The following is a 13,831-nucleotide window of genomic DNA, read 5'->3' as shown; positions in this document are numbered from 1 at the left end:
AATCGTAGGTCAGGTGGTAGGCTAGTTAAGTTGGCTCACTAATGATGCAAGGATCGAATCCTCTCTTGTTCACATCAATTTTTGCGTGAAAAAATCTCGAACGAAAAAAGATCTAAAAAGGAAAAAAAATGGATCGAGAGGAGAGCAAGAAATAGAATCTAAAGAGGGAAAAAATGATAAATTAAGTTCGCCAGATCTGCACTATAGATGGAGGGCTGCATTATAGCAGTCGTCTACTTGCGGGATTCGATTCCTACGTACGACGCACGGGCATTGTATTCTACCAGTAGAAAGAACATGGAGTAGAGTATCTACCAATCGGTAAAGTGTAGTACGGCCGTGACATCGGGGGAGCCGTGAAGGACGCACGCAAATCTGTCCGCCTCCCACTCGCGAGCCACGACCTCTTCCTCCTACGCCGCGGCCGGACCCGACCCGCTCTCCTCCGACGCCGTCTCCCTCCTGCGATCTCCTCTACGACGAGCGACGCCGCCTGCCTCATCTCCTGGCACCAGCAGCGACCCCGCCGCTCGCCGTCTCCGGTGAGGAGCCTCACCTCGCAACCTCCTTCCTTCCCCCCATCACCCTCCGTCCCGTCCATCCCCATAGCCGGCGAGACGTTGCGACCTCACGTCCAGATCTACCCGTCCCTGCCCATTGCTCCGTCCAATTCGATCCCATCCCATTCCCATCGTCTCTGGGATTCGATTTGGTTGCCGCTGGTGGATCCGGGAGTCCATAAGACGACCGCTTCCTATGCGTTGCCCCTGCAGCCAAATGAGCCCTTTAGGGAATCCGTTAGTTTTTAATCTGATGATGTAACTGCTCCGAATTTTGCTTTGAGGTTTGGGCTTGACGTCGTGAGGAAAAAACATTTCACAACAAATCCTGGTGAATATTGGGCTTGTAGCTTGATTTCATTTCGATCCCCTCCAGTATGATTGTCTTGGATGATGTGAATGCAATTGCAGTTATTCAGTTTATCACCGGCAAGTTTGCCTTTGTTATCTGCTGCTTTTCTTCTTATCATCACACAACTCCAACTTGTTTTCCTATAACATACGTAGCTTCTATCTTGATGCAGAGTCCTGAATAGCTTGCTGCCGGTAGGGGCCATTAACCAGCTTCTGAGGAAACTATTCAGAGCCAGTCTGCTTCTGTAAGTGCTTTGTTACAACTCCTGCTTCTGTATGCAGTCTGCTGAAAAACTAGTCCAGTATTCAGTCCCCTTATTATTTGTTTTAGATTCCACGGTTGTACTAGGCTAGGGTGAACCTCCTTCTCCGGCGACCGGCCTCCATTCCAGCCCCTCGCTACCAGATACAGCAGATCTACACAGGTGGAGATCCCTGTTTGTGTGCGGTGCACTGTACCTGGCGGTCCTCCATAGCCATGGTAAGTTACTTGCCCTCTCCTTCGTCCAGACCTTGTCATTCACTGGACGTCATTGTTGCCGAATTTGGGCAGACACTGAGTCTGATTAGGTTCCATTTTGAATGTTTAATGTTGGAGAAGTTGGCGCTTAAAGATTGGTGCCATTTTGAATGCTCTGTTTTTCATTACTGAAGGCGATACTATCACTAACCAATGTGGTGCACCTCAATGCCTCATCAGCCATCACAAAATCCCTGTTCATATTTTGTGGTTACTTACCAGAGCAAGTTTGGGAAGGTCCTGGAAGCTTATGTTGAAGTAGAGCCCAACAGCTAGAAAATTCTAGTTTGACGCCATCAGTACTTGAGATGACAATACTTTTCTGAAATGAAGCAAAACGTTAAGCCTAAAAATATAGAACTCCAGTCTTGATTGTCATACAAATGGAAACCCTTTCTCAGTATTGAAGTACAACTATAGCACTTGATTTATTTCCAAATCAAATGACGAAGCTATATGACACTTCCATTTGCACGTCAAACATACAAGCCATATAGTTGTATGGTGCCTTCTGCTTATAAAAGTCAACAAGGTATTCCAAACAGGACAAAAGGTAGTACGGTGACATAAATTTTGTGGGGTCAAAGTACTTCAATTAGAGTTACACCTTTAGGAATACCTTTCATGGGTTTAGGGGTTTGATGAAGGTAATATGAATGGTAGCAAACAACTATCAAATGTGCCCATCGCTTGCTTTAGTTTCACATACTAGTTTTGTTAGTTCTAGTTTGATCATGGTTGACGTTAACTAGCGATATGTGAGCACCATATACGTTTCTGCCTTGAGGACAGGTTTATCACTCTAGTTTCACTGATGATGATGGGATCACAAAAGCCTGTGGGTGTCCTTTGCTTCCACTGAAAACTCATATCAAGGGCCCAGCCCCAGCCTCAGATTCAGGTACCGGTACAACATCAGACACACTTAATGGTGTACTTCCATTGCTGCATGACCATGCCAAACTGCTAACTAATGTTGATGCTATTACAGATAAAGCGGATATAGTCGATGAAGCGATAACTTTCTTCCGAGCAAATGTTTTCTTCAAAAACTTCCATGTCAAAAGCCCAGCAGACAAGTTGCTTATCTATCTGACATCTTACATCAATATTGCCTTGAAAAGACTAGAAAGCTGCCGGACACTGGCTGTTGGAACTAAGGCAATCATTAACCTGGGGTTGGAAACTGTTCCTGTGCCCGGGGAACCGGGGTTTCCTTTCCCTGGACTTTTCACTCTTCCCGAATCCCAGGAAGAAGCAGGTATATAGCTCTCATCAAATTCAATGCATATTTGCACGTGCATGTGCTTTATTGATAGCAAGTTAGCAACTAAGCTAACTCTTTTCTGTAGAAGTAATAAGTTATTTGCTTGGTATTTCACGTGATTTACTTCTTGAGAGAAACAAGCAGTAGTATTTTAATAAAGCCGTAGGATAATTCAGCTATAAATTGGTAGACACCAAATCTAACCGAAGAATAGTCTTACTCCCATGGATTGTGATCCTCAATTAAGCATTTCTCCGCTCTAATGCAGAATTGTTGAGGAACTATCTGAAGCAGATAAGGGAGGAAACAAGCGGGAGGCTGCTCAACTGTGCATACAGAGCTAATGGCACTCCAAACAAATGGTGGTTGGCTTTTGCAAAGAGGAAGTTCATGAACCTTGTCATCCTTTAGAGTGTAATTAAGCATTTCAGCTACAGGTTAGATGTGTTTTTGTATATCCTTATTTCACTCGGACATTTATTTATATGATGATGTAAATAATCTTTCTTCTGAAGTATTCAAGTATAAAATGCCAAAAACAGTTTCTTGCAATGTACTGCTGTTATCGTGGCATTCGCTGAATTAATTCTTCCTTCTCTTCCTGTGGGCCTGGCTCGAAATCGGACCGATTTTGCCATTGATGCAGTGTTATGCAGAGTGAATAATCTATCCTGATTATAGTTCTCAGGATATTGACGCTATAATTTAGATACGAAGTACTGGCTAGTTAACAAGTACTTCTTTGGGGCTAGGTTAACAATTGTATATTTAAGTGAAAAACTGGTATTACTCTATGTTACTGTTAGCAGGAGAAACGATTGCTTAAATCTTTTGAATGGCCTGACAGGCGCATTTGGACCTTGTTCAGGTTTACCTTCTTTTCCATGCAGCGATGTAGAAGTCATTGCACTCCAGAGAGGTCTCAAACTCCTGGAGAGCCCTACGCGGCGATCTTGGTCGGCTGTTTCCAGTGTGCTAATTTGATAGGTGCTATCTCCTTCAAACACTGGCCCAGGGATGCAAATCGTTTGGCGCACACTTAATAAATATGCTTTTGATTACAAGTCTAGTTTTAATTGCGATGGTGACCCTCCTAGATTTATTTTGCTTTCAGTGTTGACCGATATCTCTCTCTGATATTCAATAAAGCTCGGGACGAGGCATTCTCATAAAACAATGGATCTTGTTGATGTTATTAAACCTGTGTTATGGAGCAGATGTTGTCCTGAATGTTCTCTGTAGAATGCCATATGTGCCTGATTCTTTCACCAATCACCAGATATGCTGTTAACGGTTAACTGGTGAATAGATCTGATGACGGGCCATGTGTGGTGGCTCATCATTGGAACTTGCTACACTGACTAGAGGTTGATAACAACTGCGTAGGGGTCTTAGAGCAATTCTAGCCGATCGCCTATAACCGGCACGTAGGCGAACTCTTGAAACCGTTAGGTGAGTAATTTTTTTACTCCTCGGCACCGCGGCTCCTAAATATACCCGGCTTCCACCCGGCCGAGTAAAAGTTGCAGCCTCGTTTCTACGCCTCCACCCCCACTGCCGGCGACTACCCACCACCTTCACCGCTTCTCTTCGCCCTCGCCGCCCTTTTGCTTGAGTCCGAGCCGGTCGCCATTGCCAGAGTCGAGCTAAAACACTATTGCCGCCGCATCGACCCCGTCGCTGGAAAGCGCCTTGGATCTTCTTCCTCGTAGCCGCACCGGCACCTTGTCGTGCTTTGCCGGTCATCTCCATGCTTTGCCGACCGCTAGTATTGGCTCAACATCATCGGCCGGCCGTTACACTTCCGCCGCCTTGCAAGTATTTCGACAGTTTTCCTAGGTGAGTTTTTTTTAGCTTTTTTGTCTTGTTTTTTCTTTTTTTAGTTGAATTCAACTGGTCATTTAGTTTGAAGATGAAGAGGCTGAGAGAGATGATCTTCTAGGACTCTTCGTCACCGGAGGAGGAAGAAGATGACGTTGACTTCAAAATGGTCGTTGGGATGATCTTCAACGATGATATTTGGCGATCGAGGAGAGGATCGCAGTTCGGCCGCATGCAACTCAAACCATAATAGAGCGGAGGGCTATGCCAAGATTATGAGAGATTATTTCGACCCTAATCAAATCTATCCGGAGAAGTATTTTCACCGCAAATTTCAGATGCACACAAGTCTTTTTCTCACCATTGCAAAAGTCATGGAGAAGCATGCAGAGAGATAAGGCCTTATACAATGGGAGGTGCTTAATTAGCGAAGGTGCTTAGAAAAATAAACCAAACTTTTCTTAAGCACCGGTGCTTATTTATACAAAATAGATGCTTAATTAAGCGTCTCTCCTGTAAAAATAGGCACCGATGCTTCAGAAAAATCCGATTTATTTTTCTAAGCATCTCTCTAAACATCTCCCATTGTACAAGACTTAAGAGGGCACCTTCAGGCGACGGCGCCTAGAAGAGGCCATTGGCGTCAGTGCGACGGCGTCCGAGACTCGACTAACAAGGCAGCCTCTTACCGTGAGGTTTCCCCTGTCGCCCTCTCCAATCTGAATCTGTAGTAATTTTCCTTTGAGGGTGCAGCAGGGTTAGTGCTACGCTGAAAGTCCTTGCTGTCTTCATCCACGAGTCTCAGTCCAGACTCCAGACTTGTATATTTCATGGAGCTAAAACAGTAGAGTACTACATTATTTCAAGAATGAAAAACATTTTTTTACAGTAGGTGGCATGACCAATTCTTGAGCTGATGCTTATACTATTCATTAACCGTATATACTGAACCATGGATATCTCATTAGGAAGTTTCTGGTGCCAACTTGGAGTGCCCGGTCAGTGCTACGGTCCAAGTTGTTGTTGTCTTCGTCCATGAGTCTCAATCCAGATTTTTTTAGAAAAGGAGGATGACCCCCGGCCTCTGTATTTGGGAGATGCATACGGTCACTTTATTGATTATTCTCGAGGACCGTACAAAATATTACAACAATGTGCCTGAATCCGTCATCTTGGCAACATATGCCGCTACTCCTATCCAATATGATGAAGGGGTGCTAGCTGGGACACTACCCAAACCACTCACCTAAGCCTAACATCAAAAGCCGGAAGCCGAAACTCATTCGGAAGCCCCAACCGAGCCACATACCGGGTCTGGGGCACAATCCGGTCAGACGCACTCGTGTGTCATCGCCGCCATCTTCCACAGGTCTTCGGATCATATTGAGGCTTCTACCTTGTCTGGCCACTCTGCCATCGACGTCACCATGACGCCAGACAGCAACCTCCTCCTGCGCGAGCCCATCTCCGCACATCGAACGCCGAGTCTCCACAGCGCCATGCCATCGATCTCCGCCGCCATCAATGTGTGAGATGAAGTATCGCTCCACCATCCCTCCAGCCAGCACTTGCTCCAAAACGATGCCCCCAGAAGGGAAAGCGATAGAACGCCATCATCATCCGATCCGGAAGACCCAGATCTGGGGTTTCCCCCTGAGCACCCCGAGCCTGATGGCGCAGACTGTCGGCGATGCCTCGACCATCGGCAGTAGCTCCACCAGACGAGTGTCGCCTACGTCGCCGCAGCCTCCAAGATGAAGCCGACCAGAATGCATGTGTCGACACCAAACCGCCACCACTTCCACCGCCGCTTGAGCAGCCCCCGAGCAACGCCTTCAGGAAGGAGCACGCCACCGTGGTGTCGTCGTCGCTTGGAACAGGGGGGTCTGAGGTTTTCACCTGAGCTCCTGGGAGGGGTGGAAGGAAGGAGGTCCTCTCCGAAGCCTCCAACAAGGGAAGCAACACCCAAAGGCACTGCCATCGGAGTGGCCTCCACGCCGGCCAAGAGATTCCCCCGGAACCCTTCCAACCACCGGATCTGCAAGGCCAGCACCCAAGAACGGTGACCAAAGCCACCAAGGGCCGGATCCGCTGCAGATCGGAGTAGATCGGGGTCGAGGACGAACATCACCATGGCCACCAACATCTAGCGAGGAACCACCGCCGCAGCCGAAGCCCACCACCTCCCCGCCATCCACATGGCCAGGGAAGTGGCCCGGCGCCGCCAGGCTGCGCCGCGTGCCACCAGCCAGGGCCGCCGCCATGGATCCGAGGCTCCCCGCCCAAGGAGGAGACGCCTGGATCCCCGCCGCCACCTTCACCAGTACCACGTGGCGGCGCCGGTGAGTACCTCGGGCGGCGGCGGAGAGGGGGGACGCACAGGGAGGAGCGGGTCGGGGCGATTAGGGTTTGTCCCCGAGTCGCCTCAGAGGAGGCGGCGCGGGGGCTGACAGAAACCTCCTGTCTATTAACAAAACTAATGACAATTGTCACCAATCTCAATGAGTCTCAATCCAGATTCCAGACAATATATGTCTTCCAGGTAAAACAGACATCAGTAGTACTCAATCAGTAGTAAAACAGACATCAGTAGTACTCAATCAGTAGTAAAACAGACAATATATGCCCGGAAGTACATTATTTCAAGTATGAAGCACAAATTTCTTAAACTTCTTGAACTGAAGCTTATACCTTTTCTTAATCCTATGCTATACAATGTGTACCTCATGACTCTCCAAGCATGCTGCTCGCATAAAGGAAACGTTACTACATATTCAGATTGGAGCTTGGTGTAAGACTTGACAGGGCGACAGGGAAACCTCATGGCAAGCTGCACTTCCGCTAGTCGTTGGGCGGCTGTCAAGCTGGCCATGACGGCCTCCTCCTGTCACCCATGCCGCCTACTGAAGCGGCCCGAATTGTTTGATTTGCTTCTAAACGCATCTAACGACAAACTCCAGCAACATTGGATTTAGGACTTGGGAGTTAGGATGCTGCTCGCTGTAGCTTCTTGCAGGCATATTTGCACATCAAAGATAAGAGCAACCGGCACATAAGGAAAATAATACTGATGTCCAAACCGACACATTAAGGTCCACACAGAATAGATCACAGTACACAACTAGCTCTACTAAAAGCTGGCAAACATCTAACGGCCATCTAGAGTTGTGATGCTTATCCCATTCATAGATTTTTCCATCTGTTCTGTCGCTTGTCCGACTTCACAATTACCTAGAGCATAATACGCGGGTTTCTTTGGTGCTGGAACCAGCGCACTTCCGTTCTCCAACATGAATATAACAGATGACATTAGGGGGCGATCATCAGGATGGTTTTGAACACACAAGAGTCCTACATGAATGCACCGTACAGCTTCTTCTAGAGGACACCTCTCTAAGACAGATGATTCCACCAATTCTGCGGCGTTTCCGTCTTCCCATAGCCTCCATGCCTGAACCAGCAACCGACTTAAGTTATGATCAAGGTATCATTATATTGCTTGGACCAATGAAATTTTGCGCTTCAAATATATATACTTACATAAGCTATAAGGTTGGAGAAGTTGGTCGTGAGTTCTGATGAGCTGATCTTGAAACCACTTACAATCTCCAAGAGAAGTACACCAAAGCTATAAATGTCTGATTTTACAGAAAAGGCACCTCCCATCACATATTCTGGTGACATGTAACCACTGTTTATATAAATTCAACACAAATAAGTGCACAGTGTGAGCAAAATAGTACACAGAAAGGGAAAAAAGAGTAAGATAAGGGTTGGCTAGGACATTTAGTTACTTACTATGTACCAACAACTCGCGTAGTCCTTGCATGCTGCTGGTTTTCACCAAAGATCCTTGCCATACCGAAATCTGATATTTTGGGATTCATTTTTGTATGCAATAAAATGTTACTTGCTTTGAGATCTCTATGAATGATAGTTAATCGTGAATCTTGGTGGAGATAAAGAAGCCCTCTTGCTACACCTTTAATTATCTTAAACCGTGTGGGCCAATCAAGCACAGATTGTCTTGCAGCACCTTTCAATAATAAATATCAAATGAAGTATACCATTAGTCATCTGGAAAATACCTTTTTACGTTGTAAGAACTTTTAGTGATGTGTAATCGAATAAGGACATACCAAAAAGGAAAGCATCCAAACTTTTGTTGGGTAAGTATTCATAGATCAGTAACCTCTCATCTCCGTGAATGGAGCAGCCAAGAAGTCTGACTAAGTTCTTATGCTGCAATTTAGCAAATAGAACTATTTCATTCTTAAACTCCGCAATACCTTGCCTAGAACACTCACTAAGCCTTTTGACAGCAACTTCCTTGCCACCTTCCAGCAGTCCCTACATGTTTGCATCATTATAAAATGTAAGATGCTGAAAGTGAGCGTTTTTCACTGGGACAATTATCCTTAAAATGAGCACACTAGTAAAACTTTATGTTACCTTGTAAACTTTGCCGAAACCTCCCCTTCCAATTTGGTTGGAGTCAGAGAAATTATCCGTTGCTGTAGCAATGTCTTCGAAGCTAACAAAGGGAAACTCCACATATTCGCCTCCAATTTCATTTGAAGAGCTGGCATATCTTAACATCTGTCTTTGTTCGATTTCCTTGTTTCGCCACTTGCCTAATAAACATCATGTTTTTTTGTCAACAGTTAGACAACAAAGTTGTATTCTGTAATCAGGGACTCATGTTTGTTCTACCTCTGTATATGCATACCGTTACAAAGGCTATGCATGACAGTATCACCAGGCTTCCAATAGTCGGGGTTACAACCTTTACCAAATTGTTGTTCTTTTGATCTGCAAAAATTATGGCATTACTTTTTCAGGGATAGACATCAAGCATTACTTGCGACACTACATAGTACCATAACTGATCTCTACTAACCGAGTGAACACAAAAACATGTATGAGATTTTTAAATATCGTCTTCCTCTCATACTGAATACTTGCAAATTTACTCATTTTACAAACACCTCAAGGTTACTGTTATGCTGTTAAGTTCACAAGAATTTTACATTTAGCACTCCCTGCCAAAGAGTTGGTGTCAAATGATGTGAAGGCTACTTGATTGACATAAAACCTGTCAAGTGCAGTTACACAACACCTTAAGGACACGAAGAAAATAATGCTAGGGCTCGACGATGCATACCTGGAGAGTCAGCAAGCCGGAGGTACAAATTCTCGCCATTGTTGCTGAACTTCCATGTGTCAACAAGCTCCCCTGTCCAGACTAAGCACCTTGACGGGTCTTCATAAGTGCCATCACTGCTCAAGTTGGCATATGCATATGCTGTACATGAGCAATTGCTGCTGCACTCAGCCGCGCATTGGTCGAAACTTCTGTTCTTGATGTGCAAGAAGTTGGCAGGGACCTTCATCACAGGCAAAGCCACAAAATGATTTGGCTTTCCACATTTCAGAGGTTCCATTCTCCGACATCCTCTGGAGAAGTCAAGATCATCAAGCTCGTACCCATCAAGGCACTGGCATTTTTGGACAGTTCCACTGAAATCACAATAGCCGAATGAGCCACACGAGGAGTAGAACTCGCAGGCAGTGGGGACCTCGCCGATGACTGTCCATGAAGACGAGGAGTTGCTCCAACTCAATGTCTTCATTTTTCCAGTGTAGTCAAGCATCGCACGCGCATATGGTGAGCCATCGGAGACTGTATACATAGCGTAGTACTCGTCTCCTATGTCAGTGGCTGTTTGGTAAAGGATGGAGCTCGTGTTGCTCCGATATGGTCCTCCACTTACAGTTATACTGTTCCGAACCATGGTGCGGCAGTACAACCTAGTTCCATGCCAAATTACTACCTGAAGTTTTGAACTGGGGTCAAGGCCAAAAGAAAAATCTCCATCGGAAGGGTCGTCAGGGCCCTTCCAAGCAACAAGACGCCCAACCACACGGTCTTTATAACTTAGCACGAACCTCATGCCAGGAAGGACGGTGTCCGTCGGGTGATCAAAGCTTTGCCATATGTCTGTGCCGTTCGATGACCGGAGGACCAAGTTGCCTGTGTCGAGGATCACTGCAGTAACTCCGGTATCTCCAGCGGTGATTTTGTTGTTGGTTGCCCAAACAGTTTGGCCTTGGGAGTCGGACAAGATCAGCCCAGAAGTGTTGCTGATGGCAAGCTCTGCAGAAACAGAGGAGGTGATTGGTTTGTTGCGGTTTGCAACCCAAACAACTGTGTGTTTGGGGATGTTGTGGTACCATATGCCAAGGTAGAGGGTACGGTTGGAGCTGGTTGGGGAGAAGAAGCCAAGCGCAAAGTCCCCTCCCTTGGAGACGAGAGTGTTGCCTGATGTGAGTGGCTTTGCATATGTGAGCTGGTCATCGGATTTGCAGAATGAACTCAAGGATAGTAGAATCAAAATGGGGATGCAGGCCATATCGGATTTGCAACAAGGATAGTTTCTTCTTGGTCTGCTTGTGTGTGAAGTCGACGAAATAGTAGAGTACAGATAATCAATAAGACTGACTAGGCACGGTTTTTGGCAACAGTTGGGCTGCAGGGGGTGAATGAATGTGTGGTTGGGGCACCCTCTGTCAGTCGCTGTGAAGTCGACGTGCTTGAATTATCAACGAAATTATGACATGATTTCCAAGTTTCAACAAGCGGCAGAAACTTGGTCATGACTTGGAGTCTCTGGTCCATGCTATGCTTCAAGTCCTCGCTGTCTTCATCCATCAGTCTCAGTCAAGGTACCAATCCAATCCAGACTATATTTCGACCATTGTTTCTTGGAGGTGACAGTTGTACATTATTGAAGAACTAAGCAATATTTTGTACTCTCCGTCCTAAAATAAGCGTCGCTGATTTAGCATACTAACTTTGTATTAAATACACTGATTTTGGAACGGAGGGAGTACAATGCATGGATGGTCTGACCACTTTGCGAACTGCCGCTTATACTTTGGGACTACCTACTGCTCAGGTGCCTGAGAAACAACGTTTTCTCTGTCACCCATTTCAATCAGCCGTTAGTTTTTCTATTAATGTTGATCCTGCTTCTTGAGAACTTACTTCTTTCTCAGTCGATAGAACTTACTTCTTTCTCAGTCGATCCATATTTGTGGCTTATTTTAGCATTTTTTCGGGAATTTACCTTGTTTTAGCTATTTTTACGTTGCTGTTTCAGGCGATGCCCTGTTTTTTTTTTTGAGAATTATGGCCTCCTTAATTAATTGACTAGAGTTTCTGCTTCGGCCTTTGGGCCGCAGCTTTCAATGTCAACCACACATAGGCAACTAAACCACCAAATTCAACACATTTCCTTAAAAAAAATAAAGTGAACACATGCGTGAATGATGAAAGCAGCAAGTTCGTAAACAGTCAATGAAAGAAATCTCAAAGTAAAGACATTGGTCCAAAAGGAAAAAAGGATGCATGATGACAAGAAATTAAGGCATTATTTTGGCTGTTTGCTCAGCTGCGTTTTTGGCATGCTCTAACCATTATGGCATTCTTTTTCCATTACTTGCTCGGCTGCGTCTCTGACGTGCTAAAGAACACAAATGGGTCAAAACACAAACAACTAAACAAGACTAGTTCTAGAAAAGAACAGCAAACAACAAAACATATGGTAAAAAACACTACATTGTTCGAGCCTGTATATAACAGGGTCGCTACCTTGGAAATGACCGGGAAGAATATGCCTGCAAGACCAACATTAAGAAAAATAAAAACCAAAAGTCAAAAACCCAACACCCAAAACGTGAAAAAACCACTGTATTTTTGCTTCAGAAAAAGGGCAAGCCCATGGTTGGAAATCCATCCCAGGCCCAATAGACAGGATAAGCAACACACGAAAAGCTGAAATATAGCCCACAGTTTGCTAAAAAAAAACCCCACAGAAGTCAAGACTGAAGACCCACACAGCACTATGAAAACCTGAACCAACGCTACGTCCGACTCGGAATGAACGGTTGATCAGAGCAAGTTTAGCTAAAAAAAATGTTGATCAGAGCAACTGCAATAAGGTGACAGTGACATAGGCAGGTCTTAAGAGTTAAAGTTTTATATTCTCACTCAGTTGGAGGAGTGAGAAGATGAGAGACAAAGAAAGCAGGTTGTAAATTAAAAGTCAGCTATGACATGGGCTTCAAAAGACTTTGTGAGGTTGTGACGTTCTAAGAGTCTTGCCCCCATTTGCGTATTGCAAGTCGGCTAGAGACTGAGCTAGCTGCGTGTATGGAGGGCATCGCCTTGAGCCATGAGTGGAGCACAAAACTTTTTATCCTTGGAACCAATTCCGAGGTGGCAGTCAATATGATCAAATTACGGGAGGTTGATCGATCCCTCATGGACTCCATTGTTAGCAGGATCAAAAATCTCCATTCTTTAGAGAGATTGCACTCCATCACCACAGTCCACCATGCAAGTGATATTGTTGCTCATCATCTAGCTCAAATAGGTCACCATGACATGCGAATGGCTGTCTGGTTGACGTCTGGTTCTCCCGGGATCGTTTAGCCTGCTGAAGTATATGATGCTTCATATGTTGTGAAGGCAAACAATAGTCACTGCAACAGAATTATCAATTCACAGTCTATTCATCGCAATAGATGTGATATTTTATATTAGGAAGGGGAGTATATCATCACAATAGATGTGATATTTTATTTTAGGAAGGAGGGTATAGATGAAGATACGTTATTTTTTTACCTGCCTCACAAGCCTCAGAGGTTGCAGGGCGAAATCTTCTCATGAACATGTCTGGAGCTGGCGACGGCGATGCTTTCGATCGCCGTTTCCTTCTTGTGGGGCATCGCTGAGGTGCTCGCAACCCCAATCTATGTAGCTTCAGAGGAAACTCTAGGTTCGTGTGATCGGACGTCGACGGTGCTTTGGCATCGTATCCCCTCTCAAGGGCTTCGTATTTTGGACCTAATCATTGGCAAGCAGGACCGATGGAACATGGCGGTGTTGGCGTGGGGGCTTCTGTGGTAACGATGATGGGACTGTATGGTGTCGGAGACGCGACAATGGTTGTGGTAGTCGGAACATGTTTGTCGGATTACTTCGGGTCGTTTCGTTGCAGTGAAGTCGGAGCTGTGGCGGGCCCCCTGTTGCGATGATGACATCAGCAGATATGGTCTGTTTGGTGGTCTTTCATGGCGCCCGCCTTGCATAGTTCTCCTTTGAAACTATCCTTCAGAACCAGGTTTGTAATGCCCTCGATGCGGGTGAATGAGTTTGGCACATGTCTTCTTGTGATTCCGCACAGCCCCTGCAAGAGATTAGGGAGGGCGATGACGCTTGTCGGGAGAAGCGATGATGATGAC

The 13,831-nt window shown here is 45.6% G+C and overlaps 2 protein-coding genes across 4 annotated transcripts; one reads left to right on the top strand and one right to left on the bottom strand.

Annotated features, from left to right (window-relative positions):
- Positions 1–361: 361 nt before the first annotated feature.
- LOC119331680 (actin-related protein 2/3 complex subunit 3) lies at positions 362–3,879 on the top strand. Of its 3 annotated transcripts, XM_037604838.1 has the most exons (7): positions 362–542; positions 1,085–1,159; positions 1,246–1,395; positions 2,227–2,335; positions 2,426–2,695; positions 2,970–3,138; positions 3,592–3,879. In XM_037604838.1, the coding sequence occupies exons 3-6, from the start codon at positions 1,393–1,395 to the stop codon at positions 3,110–3,112; spliced, it is 525 nt and encodes a 174-aa protein (XP_037460735.1). In that variant the 5' UTR covers positions 362–542; positions 1,085–1,159; positions 1,246–1,392; the 3' UTR covers positions 3,113–3,138; positions 3,592–3,879. The 3 variants fall into 3 exon arrangements, with proteins under 3 accessions (XP_037460735.1, XP_037460737.1, XP_037460734.1); XM_037604840.1 differs by lacking the exon at positions 3,592–3,879 and having other exon boundaries at positions 1,264–1,395; positions 2,970–3,274; XM_037604837.1 differs by lacking the exon at positions 3,592–3,879 and having other exon boundaries at positions 2,970–3,274.
- A 3,696-nt stretch (positions 3,880–7,575) lies between these two features.
- LOC119327732 (G-type lectin S-receptor-like serine/threonine-protein kinase B120) lies at positions 7,576–11,028 on the bottom strand. Its single transcript, XM_037600834.1, has 7 exons — positions 9,687–11,028; positions 9,236–9,334; positions 8,975–9,156; positions 8,662–8,872; positions 8,321–8,558; positions 8,063–8,213; positions 7,576–7,973 (listed from the first exon to the last, which is right to left on the bottom strand). The coding sequence occupies exons 1-7, from the start codon at positions 10,933–10,935 to the stop codon at positions 7,671–7,673; spliced, it is 2,433 nt and encodes an 810-aa protein (XP_037456731.1). The 5' UTR covers positions 10,936–11,028; the 3' UTR covers positions 7,576–7,670.
- Between the last annotated feature and the right edge of the window lie 2,803 nt (positions 11,029–13,831).

This window comes from Triticum dicoccoides, chromosome 7A (genome assembly GCF_002162155.2).
Source record: "Triticum dicoccoides isolate Atlit2015 ecotype Zavitan chromosome 7A, WEW_v2.0, whole genome shotgun sequence".
Classification (NCBI taxonomy): Eukaryota; Viridiplantae; Streptophyta; class Magnoliopsida; order Poales; family Poaceae; genus Triticum; species Triticum dicoccoides.
This window is presented reverse-complemented; position numbering and strand designations above follow the sequence as displayed.